At 42.7% G+C, this 16,466-nt stretch overlaps 1 protein-coding gene across 1 annotated transcript in view; it reads right to left on the bottom strand.

Moving 5' to 3' along the window:
* Positions 1-13,295, bottom strand: part of LOC143119072 (myelin basic protein-like) — a 42,687-nt gene extending 29,392 nt beyond the window's left edge. The window contains exons 1-2 of the mRNA XM_076280322.1: positions 13,091-13,295; positions 2,544-2,602 (exon numbers count right to left, since the gene is read on the bottom strand). Of these exons, the coding sequence (XP_076136437.1) occupies positions 2,544-2,588 (45 nt within the window). The 5' untranslated portion in view covers positions 2,589-2,602; positions 13,091-13,295. The remainder of the gene's footprint in view (positions 1-2,543; positions 2,603-13,090) is intronic.
* Between the last annotated feature and the right edge of the window lie 3,171 nt (positions 13,296-16,466).

Raw genomic sequence — 16,466 nt, 5'->3', positions numbered from 1 at the left:
ATCCTCACTCACCCCCACACACCGCGGCAGAGGAGGCTCGCTCCAGGCACAAATGGCAGAAAACAACTGGCAAAACTGCTGGCTTTGCTTGTACAACATCTACTGTAAGAGTTAAGTCGACATTCTAAAACAAAGGCTTACCATCACCCGTCCCGGCAATATATGGGCCTGGCTCTCTCAGTCCAGGAAAGCCCTGGGAGTTATCTTTAGCACTGCAGATTTAGACCTTTAAAATAGAGGGGGTTTTTTTAGGTAAACATTGAGCAACATAACCATTGGGTTCTTTTAGCTTCCATTACAAGCTGTACTGTTGTACTGTGTTTAAGGAGTAATGTGACAGCTTTGTCAAACAGAAGTCTGGGCATCACATAGGCAGGAGTATCATCTACTTAAGATGAAAGAGGAAAACTGATGATGACGAGCCAAACTGTCGAAGAGTAGGAATTCTTACAGTAAGTACGTTTTTTTTCCGTATACATTCCACAGTTCAAAGCCGTGTCCTTTCAAACACAAGATTGTAAATGTTGTTCCAAGAAAAGACCAAACCAAATAAAACCAAAAATGTTTCAAATGTGTGCAGAAACCTGACACGGGTTAGACGCACCACCACCAGTGCCTCTCCACTGAGCCATTTCAATTAACACACGATGAAAAAGGCCACTTCACAACTGGAGATGGCCTAATGCACGATAGAAAGATGAGAGAGAGATATAACAGAGAGAGTGTTTGAATAACTGTCATTAAGCATCACATATCTCCATGGCAACAAGCAGAAGAGAGTACCTTGTGCGGATGTGAACAACACAGACATCAGTCCTAAGCAAAAAGACTTTTCTGCACATTTAAAATACATAATTAAATGGGACAATGACTACATTACTATAGTCATCATTATACAATGCTATCAACATGCTACTGCACATAATCTGAGTACTTTTAGCACCACTGCTGGCTTTGAGCATATTGTTGATGTGTCAGTAGAGGGGACAACACAGAAGTAAAGATCAGATGTTACTATTACAATAAGCCTTGTGTATTCACAAGGGAACAGCATTTTAGACAAATTTGTATAATAACACTCTGAGATAAATACTCTTACATTTATCTAAACACACTACTTCAGTCTGAGCTTAACTGGTTTGCCAACAAGTATTAGATCCTTCTTTAATATACACTAACATGCATTTATTGTCTTACTGTATTTGTATTTATTGTATACTATAATAGATATTGATATCACACTTCTAAAAACTAAGATGATCATTTGCGTTAATAAGATTGAGTATGTGTAGTTACCCGTAGTATGTACAATATGTTAGAGAACTGTGCCAAAAAACTTTGTGTCAGCAAGATTCAATGAAAATTCTCCCCCAAGGATAATTACTTCTTTTTACTTTTTGCAATTGGACTGACCTGGCAAACATAAAGGCCCTTCTATGGTCTTGCGTGCAGACTCCCTGCAGGTGTGGCAGGCTACTCTGAAGGCCCTGGTATTATCATCACCGCTCCTGTTCATTGGGATCTCTCTCTCTCTCTCTCTCTCTCTCTCTCTCTCTCTCTCTCTCTCTCTCTCTCTCTCTCTCTCTCGTCCCCACAGATGTGGCCTAAGTAGCACTAATGAAGCGGTGCTTGGCAACACTCTCTCAGGGCCTAATGCCGTCGATGAACAGGACGGGGTGTTTCCAGCGAGCATCCCTGGCCCTGCATCACTCCTGCTGATAAAAGTGCTGAGCACGACCCAGAGTCACCCAAGGTTCCAGAGAGGAGGCGGAGGGTGGGGGGTCGTCAGGAAACATCAAGAGGGGATGAGAAACGAAAAGGGGGGGGGGGGGGGGGTGGCGGGGGAACGAGTAATGTGTAAGGACAAAAGAGCACGAGTAATGGAGTGTGTGAGAGAGGAGTGTAATTTACCCAGTTAGACTTCTTTGGTAGGGATCAATGAATACATCCCTTGGCTTAACTTACTGTAAATTTTGTACTGTCATCCTCTCATTTTGTATTGTATGCAAAGTTAGCATTTACAGTTTTTCACAATTACTAAAACACATTTTTTGAAATCTTCCACCCTTCTCTCTCAAAACTACAAACCTCCATTCTTAAATTACATTCACAATTACATTTTTTTGTTTATATATATTAAATTTGCCACTCATATATGCACAAAGTCTGTCAACCAACTCTTTGTAGAGCTTAGAGTCTATCCAACCCACCCACAAAGCCTACACAAAATGCTAAATCAAATTGGAATGTGTTCTCAGGGTAACAATTATAAACTCGAAACTTAAAATGAGTGTGTGGAATGTCTGCTGCTTAACTGAAAATGTACTGACATTTCAGCAAGGGTATCGAAACCAACCCTCACACACACACACACACACACACACACACACACACACAAACACACACACACGCACACACATAAAGACATACAACGGGATCAAAGTTCACTCTTGAAAAATGTGAGGGTGTACTTAGGAGGTCCTTACCACAGCATATTGATTGTGCAACTGAGATGAACACCCACACACAAACACAGGCCTTACCTTGTTCTCTGTTTGCTGTTCACGCTTCGCCAGGTGCTGTCCCATGCTATCAACACAGACTACAGGAACGAAGACAGAACAGAAACAGAATCAGAAACCGCTTCTTAGGCCCACTTAACCAGATTAATCATTCAAATGTTTTTTAAACAACTGTGTAAAATACATTTTAATGACTGAAGATACTTATGCAAAATGAGGGAACTTAAGCGTGAACTGTTTACTACCATCACCATGGGGAGAAGAGTACAAAGTATTGCCACCATGACAAATTGTGCCTTGTTAAACACATTGGGGTGTCTGAGTCACGTTAAGGCAATCAGGAGAAGATTAAAGGGTTTGAAGTGAACCGCAAAAACAGTTGCCATGCCCAATGTCTCTGTGAGGACCTTCATTTATTTCTGAACAACAGTTCCTATCAGCACTGCCGTGAGATGTACACTCAGCATGATGTTAACTACAGCCTTAAGTTAAGCACCAGATAAGAGCTCAGAGAGGAGAGAGATCTGAACCTACAGTAGGCACTGGTGTTAAGCATGTCAAATGAAGGTCACGAGCACCCACCTCCTGGATACCAATAACTTTTTGCTTTTTGTTGCTTTGCCCCAAAAGTTGTGGGGTCATCACTCTTGTTTGCTTTGCTTGTTGGCTAGGCTGACCACCATGATTCCACACACACACACACAAAAAAAGTCTGACGTAGATGTGACTGATGCCTGAACCTAACTACAGTTGAAACTGAGGATGTCACAGGCTACAGATCCTGGCTGGCATATTACATTGAAACTTGATGATGAAACCTGAAATATGCCACGACTTGCACTTGGTGGTGCCTTAAGAGGAAAATCTGATGTGAGCATTACTTCGAGTGACGCAAGTATTTCAAGTATCTCTCTCCTGACATGATGAAAGCATTAAAACAAATACACAGAGAGACACAGAACTCTAGAGTTTGGGTCCTATTGCAAACCATAAAATCAAGAGTCCTTTGAGTAGAAATGACACATCTCTTGCATATCTCTGTGGTAATGGTCATAAATAAATAAATAATTCGTACATTTGAAATTTGAATGAAATAAAAAGGAACCAAGCCAATCTCGGGGTCTTGACTGGCCCAGTGGAATATGTGGCAAAATTCCCAAACTGAAAAGAAAACAACTGCTTCAGTCATCAATCAAAGGGCTAACATTTCATGGCCGAAGCATCTGTTAGGTTCTCCCTTCACTAACTACCTCTGTAGAGAAAAGGCTACTTAAAACTTTGACTTTCAAAGTCTGAACTTTAACTTTCAAAGTCTTTCAAAGTTCCTCCATTCCTCATGATAAAACATCACATTCATAGCCTAATTAGGTTCTAGTCACCGCTACAGACAGACAACCTTTGGACTGCTGCACTTATACCACACTTCCATCTTGGGAACAGTAAAGGCCAATCCAATCTAACAGCCTGATGAGGGGAAATTACAATCTACGTAAACAAAATCGAAAGGCAGTCTTCCTTAAAGAAAAAAAAGGAAGACTGGGGCGCTGATGTAAACACACTCTCGCTTGGGCCCGGAACAAATTAAATCTGGCTACAGCTCCGCACAAGCACAGCAAGCCTGAGATAAATGTCGGAACCGTGCTGATGAAACTCCTCCTGCAGTGCAGGTAATACAATAAATAAATAAATAGATAAAAAACACACAGATTCATCAGCGTCTCCCAACACAACACATTTAGATAGCGCTTCCTCAAAGTATCTGCCCATCACAACGCGATTAAAAGGTACTTAGCTTGCGCTGTATGATGCATTATTCAACAAACACAGAGCCAGCAGGTTCAGGACTTTGGGTAGACACATACCACAGATACACCCAGATAGGGGAACGAAAACATCCCTCTATTTCACGGGAGGCTGGGGGTTGTCTAGTCATGGGAAAAAAGAATGAGGCTGCAGACAGCGCCGTTTTTTCCCCCATAAACAGCAGACAACAGTTAGCCTTTTCTTTATTGCACTGAAAGCTCATATATCCAAAGGCAATGAAAACCATAATAAAGTAGATATCTCCTCAACTGAGGTGTTGAGAGAAACCAGCCTGCTAATGCACAGGGGGACAATGTAGGCTTGTAGCCTTTACTGAGGTCCCAAAACGAAAACAGGGGAGGGGGAGATGGACAGGGAAGATACTGTTTCCATTAGTTAGAGACCACAGAATGTTGAAACTGTGCCTATTGTGGGCAAGCAAGGTAACAAGGAGATGCATTTGGGTTGTTAAAGAGTGACAGGATGTACACCATCTAAAGATTGCTATATTTGAACTGCAGGCATTGCATCACAGAAACCCTATGATAACACCTCAAGGCCCTTGCATATAGAAGACCCAGCTCTTTAGAGAACATCTCCTCTCATAGCAACACTTACAACAAGTCTTGCTGATCCTAGCACTCACCAGCCGTCTTAAACTGACACGTAACTGTTAAAAACAGCACTCACTGATGCACTTATTCTTACTGTACTCTAATGTTTTTAAATTGTCCTAATATTGTTGAGAATTGCTCTAAAACTTAAACTGTTTACCATGTTGTTAGTTGCTTTGGCTAAAAATGCGTCAGCCAAATGTAATGTAATGTAGAAAACGAGATCATGACTACAAGACTACTTCTGACCGATAATGCCAGTTTAAACTCAGACTAGTATTCCTTCCCCAAGCCCACCATACTGGTGAAACTCACAATTATTATGAGGGTATGAAACTCATTCACTCACTCTTTCTCTACCAGGTAGGTAGTACCGGTAGGTGGAATTAACGATAAAAAGAGGCAAAAAAGTGGGATGGTGAATGCTAAATGGAAAATACTTCACTAGCACTGATCGTGGAGGCTGAATGGAAAATATTTCACTAGTACTTCATAGCCTCTTTAGGGGAAGCAAAACAATTGTAACACTCCTTTGGAAGAAATTACACCCTACACTCAACTACCAGAGTGACAGATATGGATTTGATGTATAGGTGCATGTTCCTGCATGTGTAAGAGAATGCATTGTTCATTGAGTTTGTGTGTGTGCGTGTGGTGTGGTGTGTGCGTGTGTGCATGTTTGTTTACTGTGGTATACAAATGCAAGCAATTAAGCTGTGGAGAAACAGGGCAAAAGGGTTGTAAAAACTATGCCAACAAATATCCTAATAAATATAAGCTTACATGCATGTGCTAGCATGGGGGATGGCGAATTCCTAGTAGCAAATTCCAAAGGAGAGAAAAGTCTACATGTTTAGGCAAGCTCACTTCCTGAAATCCCAAGCTCCACTGTTGGATACAGCAGTAACTGGTTGACTCTCACCCAACTAAAAGCTCAGTTTCATTTGTTTTAACTTGCAGTGCCACTTGTGCTCTTACAATTTAACTACAGATGAGATATTAATGGAACTATGAAATCTGTTGTCACGATAATAAAATGTTCTATTATCTATTATTTTCTGTGTAAAGCTAGCAAGCTGACGAGACTTCATTCAACAACAGTTCAACAGTCATTGAACCATTTTACCAATGTACAGTGTTTGTGTAATTTATTTGGCTGATGATGTTAGCATCACATAGACATACACAGCCAAATCAGACAATCACACTAAACCTGAGTGCTTACAATCCACAGGGTCACCAAACTCATATTATGGCTCAGAGGTCCTTGAGATGTCTGCAAATATCGCAACCATCTAGGCAAGCAGCGGTAGTATTCCAAGAATGACAGACAAGCTGTGTATAAAGGGTGAGTGCTATTACCCTTCCCATGACCTTACTCGACTCTCATACTCACTCACCTCCTTCTCGGTAACTGCGGAGACTGCAGCTTTAACTGGCCTAGTATCGCACATACTCATACTCAGATCGGAGCATCTGTCAAAAACTTAAATGTACAAAAATGAAAACCTCTACAGGGACGGACATTACACGGATGTTACACAACAGTACTGGCGATCCTACACAGGCTTGAGAGAGGGGAGAGAGGGAGGCTGTTGCATAACACCTTGAAGAGGGGAAGAAATACAACACATCTCAAAGCAAATTACCTCAGACCAACAAGACATGAGAGGTGTTCATTCCGCCTCTGCAACCCCCCCCCCTCCCACCTCCGCTACAACCCTCCCAACCACATCTTCATCCCACCTCCTATACTTTGTCCCTAATTAATGTGTCACCCACACACAAGTTCTCAAACACACACACACACAGGTTCTCTCTCACACACACACACACACACACGACACTGAGGGTCTCAAGTATTCGTAAATTAGAAGATGACTGTATAGGAAAAACAGATACAGATACAGCAACACTAATGAAGGGTGAAAAGATGGAAGCGGATGCCCAGAATAGATTGGGATTGAGAAAGCCACATGAGGGGTTGACAGAGGGTGAGAACCAGACCGATGAGGAGCACACACAGGGAAAAAAGACATTGAAATAGCAGACACATACACGTACGCACATGCACGTACAAGCGCACACACCATGCACGCACGTACGCGCACACACACACACACACACACACACACACACACACACACACACACACGCACACTCATACTCATAATCATATTCATACTCATGCAGACATGAGAGACGTCTGTAGGGGTTGTTGCATGCATGGCTGATCAAATACATGCATGAAGTGCATCTGCACGCACATCTCCCTCCACACATAAATGCTGGAGTCTGCAGCATATGAGAGAGATCACTCAGAAGCCCCAGGCTTGTTGGGCTGTGCTCAGTGGGCCTCCGAAATTGGACAGATGCATCATCAACACCTACATGATGAGTTATTTGATTCACTCTGGTCTACCCTACTTGTGGGATTGCCATCTCCCCCGACATTGAAATTCAATTGCTATGAAAATTATAAATGTAAACCATTTGAGACATGGCACTCTGTTAACAGCGCCGCCACACTTTATCACTTTGTCATCAAAACAAAAACGCTAAATGTCCATTTCATTTCGGCACTCTCGCACCGGCCATGCATCTCAGTGTGAGAGCCAGTGTGCTGAGGTCATTAAAATTTGATGTCCATCATTTTGTGCACTGAGCGGTGCGGAGAGGATATTTTTAAAGCCCATTTATTCATCTGACCCCAGCTCTGCATCCTCCCTCCTGGATCTTTTTCCCAGGCTTTCTCTGGGAGGACCAGAAGGCTTCAACTGTCCCGGTGCTCATATTCAAAATATTGTTGTCCAGACTCCGTGGTCCTGCGGCCTAATACTGAACAGACCTATACTAATCTCTCGCATGCCACTGTATAAATGGCTCCGGCGGATAATACCAACGCAATTATGGGTTTGTTTTGTTACCACCACTGAATGTTCCCGAGGACTCACACACACACCAACAACACAGTGGAAACCACTAAATGACTAGGCACGTTACTTCGCAATCCCGCTTCCTCATGCCCAGTTCCAAAAAACAAACTCCTTCTCAGTAGGCAGTGATTATTATATAATGAGAGAGCAAATAGGAAAGTGCACAATACAAGCATCGCCCCTCCCCTCCTTCAAGACCAGCTGGAGGATTATGGAATAACAGATGCCGGAGACAGACCCTTCCAAATCGCAAAAAGCCACGTCACTTACTGTTTTTACGGTAGGCCTACCTGAGGCCTTCCCATCCAAAGAGCAGAAATCTACTAAACTAATCTCTACCAGAGGCCTGAATTTGAAATCTGTATATTGCGGGTACAATTTCAGCTGTGGGATAAAAGGTGACACTGACTGCTGATAAAACTGAAATAGATAACGTTGCAATATGAGCAGTGTTGCTTGTAGGAAAGTACCTAATCTAGAGGATATATCAAGGACAAACACTGTGTACAGGTGTGAAGGAAAGGGATTGTGAATATGTAAAAGAGTAGGATTATAGCAGGTTTAGATTGTGGCTGCCTAATGTTTGCTGCCAAACAAACACGGTATAATCATCCAATATGAACTTAAAATTGTGATCTTTTCAAGTGGACACATGCAATGAAGGCACATTTAGAGCCTCTGCAGTTAAAGGTCAGTGTCTGGCTATTAAATTCTGTCATTGGAAGTAAATCTGGACATTCTGTTTCTGTGACTATGTAAACCACATCTACAAAGACACCCAATGTAGGTGACGCGATCTAAATCACAACATTTGTAAGTCTCCATCCTTAGGATTCCTAAGATTTAATCTGACGTGTTAAACATAAATCACACACCATGACAATGTAATGCATTCTGTACGATGCAGTATGCAATGCATTTGTAAAAGCACCGCAGTCAGAGTTTGCACAATGCTGACGACATAATGTGTTATGCTATTTATGACAACCATCAATAAAGAAAAGAACCAAATAAAGTCAGTCATAAATAAATAAGTGTAGTAAGTATGATAAATATTCATTGCCCATGGCATATAAAGGGAGCATGAAATGTGTATGCTCTGGCTATAGCTCTTGAGAGCTCAGACTGGGACCAGTTGAGGAGAAACATAACGGACAGACAACAGCGAAAAGTATAACATAAACATTCACTGAGATTACATATAGTATAAGTATAAGTATATATACTCTTTTGATCCCGTGAGGGAAATTTGGTCTCTGCATATATCCCAATCCGTGAATTAGAGAAACTCATTCAGCACACAGTGAACACACAGTGAGGTGGAGCACAAACTAATCCCGGCGCAGTGAACTGCCTGCTACAACAGCGGCGCTCGGGGAGCAGCGAGGGGTTAGGTGCCTTGCTCAAGGGCACTTCAGCCGTTCCCAGTCGTTGGGTCTCGAACCGGCAACCCTCCGGTTACAGGTCTGGAGTGCTAACCAGTGGGCTGACATGAACTGACATGAGTCAGTTCTGATGGCATCTTGGTGAATCACTGTCAATCTCTACTTCCTCTCTCTCCCTCTCTTTCTGTGTGTGTGTGTGTTACTTCAGCAAGTAGTCCTGGCTCTTGAGTCCGGCTAACAAGGCTACTGCTGTTACGCCTGCAGACGAATCCTCTGGACCACCGCCATGTCGTCACACAGAGGTCAGTGGCTCTGCTCTCTCCAAGGTGCTGAAGAAATCACACTGCTCACACACACACACAGACAGACACTCATGCTTCCTTCTTCAAGAACCCATTTCTTCCTCCACATGGAAAACACATCTGGCAAAGCCATACAGAAGCCCTTCTCCCAGCTCCAGTCCATAAATGAAGCTAACACAAAAGGCATACAGACACAAAAACCCAAACACACGCACACACACATAACAGAGACACACACGCACACAATACGAGTACAAAAGTGCTATGAATACGTTCTTAAGAGCCAGGAGGTCATGGTGCTGATGTCGCACGGTCTCTCCGGGAGCTCAACAGGATCTGACTGTCGTCCTTGTGGACGGACAAACGCGTCACTTCACCCTCCAGCTGCTAAAGACTTGCGCTAACAACTGCTGCTATACTGTGCGAGGCTTACGTAATCCCCACACAGTCACACGCTATGAACCCGCCATGGACACTGTCACTGGAGGGTGTGGGGGCAAAGGGCTCCCCATCTGTTCCAGGAGCTGAAATAACATCTGGTGCATCAGGAGGAAAGGATGGTGGGAAGCCAGTGGAGTCTAGCAGGAAAGGAGGATCTTGGTTATCCTTTTTTGTTTGATTTTACTTTTACTACTAAATAACTATTACAGTATAGATATCACCACTGGCTACTTTGGGACACTGAGTGTGACAAAAATGTGGAGAACTGATTGGGGAGAACTGATGTGTCTGAGCAAGTGGTTGCATGCCATGCTGGCCCAATGTGCAAACATGCTTGCTGTGGTCCAAAAATTTTTTTGCAATATCACAGGCTGTCGGCAATGATTACACCACTCTCAAGAGACAGACACAGCAGCTCCAAACAGGACGTGTGCTGTCCTACATTTGTGCCAGTTTCGGTTATGAAAGCCCTGTGTGTTATCACATGTTATCAAGCCACATCCTATGTTTGAACTTGGAAGCTTGATGTGGCTGGCACTGTGAAGAAAAGGGGCAATGTAATCTACGCTAAGAGATCATGAATCGCTTTCTGAAGCAAGTTATGGGAGTGATCGAGCAGAAAATGAACAAGTTATCAGACGGGGTTGAAGCAGAGTAATCAAGGATCTTTGATGTTATTTTATGTGTCATCTGACTGTGTGAGTATGGAGGGAATTCCATCAACAAACCAGAACATCAACCAAAACAGAGACAGGTTGATAATTCCTTCCTTGTTGAACACCTGTTTTCTGGCGCTCTTTCAAGATTCTTGATTCCCTCCAGACACACACATTCACACACACACACACACACACACACACACATACACTCACACACTATTTCTGTGATTATGCATTCACCCTTTGGTGGTGTTTTTCAGTGTTGCTATTAGTAAGCATAGGTGCACAAATGCAGGCACCAGAGGGGCTGTTCCTAAAAGCCTTACATTTTCAACTTGGCTCTGGTTGTTGTCAAGGTCTTCTCTGCCATCTGGTCCCTGTACTTTTTTCTATGTTCTTGGCAAACAAGACATAACAAAAGCAGTCCCTTGGCTAATGTTAGGGAAACCTCACTGGTAATGAATACACTTGTCTTTCCATTCCATCCTGGCGGTGTCCTCTTCTTCTTCTTCTTCTTCTGCGTACCAACAATAATGCAATGAGGAAATGACATATAAGGAAGCTATACTGGGTACCTTTAAAACGGTTGACTAACCTCACTGACTCAGCTGCAGACTGATCTCTACAAAAGCACGCAAAAGCAAACAAGCACGTACACACACACACACACCCCTTCATCATACATCTCCACAACCCTTGATCTACAGTTCTCTGTACCTAGCACAACTGCCCTTTACAGAGCACTGTCGATGCTATAGGGATTTTATATGCTGTGCACCACAAGGACCCGCGAATTCAGAAGGAGTTTAAAAGCAACTTAAAAGCAACCACATTTGTGACACACAAAACTCCTATGGACCTACTGTACCGGTGCATTCATTTCATTGGGTGTGTGGGCCCCTGCACTGACTGCTCACACAGTCAGATTTGTTCAGACTTAAAAAGCAGGAAGTGGTCACAAGCAGGTGCTCGCAGAACAAACAAGAGTCATACTGTTTCTTTCGTCATACCTTGATAAGCTATTTCACCTGAATGCCATTGAAGGTGTAGGCAGGAAGGTGTAGGCAGGAAGAGAACAGGAAGTCATCTGAAGTCTTTCAAATCAAACTTTTAGTTTTTGCTTAAGCTGTGTAGGACCCTTCCTTCCATTACACAATGAGTAGGCAGCAACACTCAGTGACTGCCACACTGCCAGATCCTCCTACTCTAATGGCAAAGGTTGACTGCTCTTTAGTGTGATTTCAAAGCTGATGTGATTATCAGTGATTGACAACATAATGTAGCTTCAGACAGTGAAACTACAGCAACATTAAAGCACAGGACCACGTTTTAGCAAATGCATAGTGATGATTGCGCTCTAGAGCAGACATTCTGCAGTGCAAGCACTCGTACATGTGTGTGTGCTGTGTGTGTGTGTGAGTGTAGGTGTGCTGGGGCAGCGGATAGTGCCTACTCTTTTTAATCCAGAACTCTTCAGTGCGAGTGGAAGCATATAAAGTCTGGTGGTGAACTGAACTGAACACCAGAACTGAGCAACAAAGCGTTTCCCAACATCCTACTAAGTATCTGTGTACACGTACACTATTACATTTGACATGCATTTGTTATAGTTAAAAAAGAGGTTGTTTTGCTTTAATTCTTTGACAAGTGCCTCCATTTTGATACTGGCTTCATTAAGCACCTTAAGTGCCTGTCATGTAACATAACCGTGGACGTGGTCATACTGTAATTTGGCATCTCAAACTCAAAGGCAAGCCATAAAAAACGTCAATGGAGGAAAGTAGCCTTTTCAAGCGTGTTCACTTCTCAAACAGACAAGACGGAAGCTGTCAGCGGTTCTTCAGAATTGTGAAAATAGTCTGCTCACTAACCCTGAGGTAGCCTATTTCCTAACTTCACATTTCTCCTCCAATTACGTACACGGCAGCATGTTGGCTAAGTTGTCTGTCACAACAAACCCAGTAGAAAATAAAAGAAACGGCTGTAAGAGAAAATGTAAACTTCTATTCAAATACTCTGTAGGCTACTCTGAGTATTGGAATCGAAGAGTAATTGCCTATGTTCGAATGCTTTTCAGGTGTGCGCGTAAACATTGTACAGGTTAGGCTACCTGACATACCCACCTAGAGAACAGTTTTTCTCCAGCGTTCCACCTGGCGTGACTAGGCGGTGGAATTCCACACATAGCTAAAAAAAAGTGCTTGGAGCCACCTTGCAATCTGGCAAATAGCCTACGAGACATTTGTGATGTAACTCACATAAAGGAGCTAACAATAATGTAAACATTAAACATTCGATTGGCCACCAAGCCACTGTAGCTACTGCGTAAGTGCATGTTTACTACAAATGTACAGCCATTACACGCTATGTTATGCAACTGAAACTGTGTTTAGTTTTGGTATCGACAGTACGTTGGTTAGTTACATACCCCAGTGTGTTTGGATTGATCAAATGCATCCACGACTCTTTAAACAGCTGTGATTTCGCTGCGGTAGGCTGTCCCCTCTCGCGTGCGTTGAAGGCTGCGATGGAAAGCTTTTTGTTTTATTATTTACAGACACTATAATTATTGTGCTCTGTTCGATCGTCTTCGTTTAGATGCATGAGCATGTCTCTTTGCTTCCTGTTTTTAGGTCGTGATGTTTCTGTGGGGTGGGGCATGCACTCCGTGGGCAAAAGAGCGAGCTTGCACACGTTGAAGTTATCGTAACCTTATCTGTGTGTCACGAGACCAACGGAAGCTTTTTCTATACAGAATCGCGACTTGTTTACATCATTGCATAATGTTCATCTGGTATGGTTGATCATTTTGTCTATCTATCTAAAAATATATCCATATAGCCTATTATTTATGGTCTATCCGATGTCCGAATGGATAATTGATGCGATGCTCACAGGGCTGGTAAAGGTAAAAATGGTGTATTTAATGGTAAAAATAACGGTGATTTATGCTTTCTTTTTTATCTTCATCACTTCACTGATCAATAAAACGGATAAATGAGTAAACCCGCTTTGTTTATCTTCAGATGATGGCGCTTCTATGGCCCTGCCAACATTGTGAGAGTAGAAAAGAGAAAAACAATGCTGCTATTTAAAGCAGCATTCAGCACTTTCTAATGTCACAAGGATGGCACCCAGGAGCTCAGTAAAAAAACCCTCCTCTATCAGAGTCCCTGTGTGCCTATAAGTACTGTGATGTAAATGATCTGCAGACCAACCAGGAATGTGAATGAAGCTTTGCCATTCAAATGGGCAAGTCTGTGAAGTCAACCTAATGAAGCCCCATGGGTGTATAGACTTCAGCATATAGTTTCTAACCAACCTCAGATCCCAGGCCTTTGACCTCTATAGCTACAGTATACATCCATTATTCAAGATGGAACACTCCTAACAAACGAAATGGAGTAGGCTACATACAGTCTCAACACAGATTTGCTATCCTGTAAATTGAGAGACTGAACTCTAAATATTTTGTTTCAACAGCAGCCTAATTACTGTCTATTAGTATGAGTTATATAGTCAGAGGAGGTCATTAATGAGTTTTACTGCTCTCATTTTCTATTATTTCTGACTTAGGCTTTTGACAAAAGAAACCTACAGTAGGCCTACAACTATTACACCACAATAATATGATTACTTCCTTGGAAACAAACCCTTGTTGACACCAGACCCTTCTCAGGCCTAGTCCACACGTACCAAACCGATCTTTTTTTCCTCCGTCTTCCCTGGAACCGTATCAAGAATATTTGCGTCCAAACGGATCCATCTCAACACGACTGAACACGTTACTTCATACCCCAGGCCTATAGGTGGCACTGTTTCTTTACAGAAATTGACCAAAATTTGCGCTTTACAAACAGACAGAATAGGCTACGACCAAATGGCTAGTGCAAGGAAACCAGAATTATTTGTGTGGACTGATGGTGAACTGTCAACTGTAGTCAACTGTAAAACTAATAAACTTTATTTTACGGTTTGTGAAGGGTGCAGTCCCGTCCTTTATTTGGCTGATGCAGGTAGGCCTACTAATCACCTTTACTTTCTTTGGTTGTAGGATAGTCCGTGATTCACATTAGTTTGGCTATCACCGCAATTAGGCTACTAAACGCAAGGCTTACCCAAGTTCTAGGCTATTCTGTCGCCACATTAATACTATTGCTATAAAACCTTCGTTAGTAACAGTCAATAGCCTACTTTTGCCTGCATCAAATCGCGCATTCGCATTCAGTGTGCTACCATCGGCTTAACGTGAGTTCTAAGCGTCTTTCTTTGTTCACTCGACTGTGAATGCATGTATATATGTTGTAAGACATGTAAAATAAATGAATGACACTGGCACTACGCACAAATTAATGTAGCCTAAACTTACACCGCACTTTCCTAATAACTTAAGTTCTCTCGCATCACTGACAGTAGAATGCATAAAAAAACACCGGGAAAAACAGTGTTCAGTCCACCAAGTCATAAGCTATCGGCGCTGCGCAGCACCAGTTGTGATATTTATCTTACGGAGTGTAATCGTAGGTAATGTCATGTATGAAAACTAGTATTGTTAGGCAATACTACAAAGTGCAAGTCCAGGGCAGCTGAGGTGTGGCAATTATGACATCATCGATACGCAAGCAGGATGTGCGGTTTCGCTGTCTTAACGAATTCAAACGGGCTACGGTTTCAGATTTCTCCACTCTGGGACCAGGTTTCAGAAAGGTGCGGTTTCGGGCTGTGCGTTTACAGGATTCGTTTGGACGCTCGGCCAAGACGAAGCAAAACCTCTGCGTTTAACCTAAAAAGCGTCTTCGTGTGGACGGGCCCTCAATTGCCGAAAGTTTGTATGGGTAGTCCCAGGCTAAAACAAACCCAGCACAGAAATTACATTTTCAATCTGAAGTTGTTCTGTTGGGATCTCTTTCATAACCATGTGAAATCATTTTAGAATAGTGCAACTCACAAATGCTATTGAGGTGACCATATGAGCTTATCTTTAGACATCCATTTCACGCAAATCACAATTTTTTTTACTGTCTTCTAGGTCATATTTGTTTTTGATCTATGTAAAGAGGTAATGGCAAAGACCCCGTGCCCCTGTGATGCTATCTGATGGAATAACATTGAGGGATGGAGAAGAACCTTTAGGGTTTGGTATGTGACATCAACTGATAAGCCTTGTCCCCTTTCACATCAGTTCCATTTCATAAAAAAGATGAAGCCTGAAACTGGCTTCATGTCTGGTCGAAGCCACAATGCTTGGTCTACATAGAAAATGGCTACTCTGCGCCTTCAAAACCAGGTTTGCCAACACTCTGAAGGTATTAGCAGTATCCAGCAACTCATTGAGACTCTACTGGTACGAAATAATCATAAGTTTATGACATATGGCTTGTCACATTTGATAATGTTATATAGCTCTGTTATATATAATGTAATATTTTATATTACATTTTTTAAATATTTTTTTTAATTTTTAGGGGCAGCCGTGGCCTACTGGTTAGCGCTCCGGAGGGTTGCCGGTTCGAACCCCGACCAGTAGGCACGGCTGAAGTGCCCTTGAGCAAGGCACCTAACCCCTCACTGCTCCCCGAGCGCCGCTGTTGTTGCAGGCAGCTCACTGCACTGGGATTAGTGTGTGCTTCACCTCACTGTGTGTTCACTGTGTGCTGAGTGTGTTTCAAGCCCGAAGCCCTAACCGGTAGGCCACGGCTGCCCCACATGTAAAAATAAAGAATGTCAACTAATGGCAGACTGTAAAAGCAAGATTGCACTGACAAAGCCAGATAAATGCCAATATAGTGATGTTTACTGAAACA

The sequence above is a fragment of the Alosa pseudoharengus genome, unplaced genomic scaffold (genome assembly GCF_046254945.1).
Source record: "Alosa pseudoharengus isolate Yale_2024_CS ecotype anadromous, Long Island Sound unplaced genomic scaffold, YU_APseudo_1.1 YU_APseudo_1.1_scf_12, whole genome shotgun sequence".
NCBI classification, from domain to species: domain Eukaryota; kingdom Metazoa; phylum Chordata; class Actinopteri; order Clupeiformes; family Clupeidae; genus Alosa; species Alosa pseudoharengus.
The sequence above is the reverse complement of the archived record's forward strand: the minus strand, read 5'-3'. Positions and strand labels throughout refer to the sequence as shown.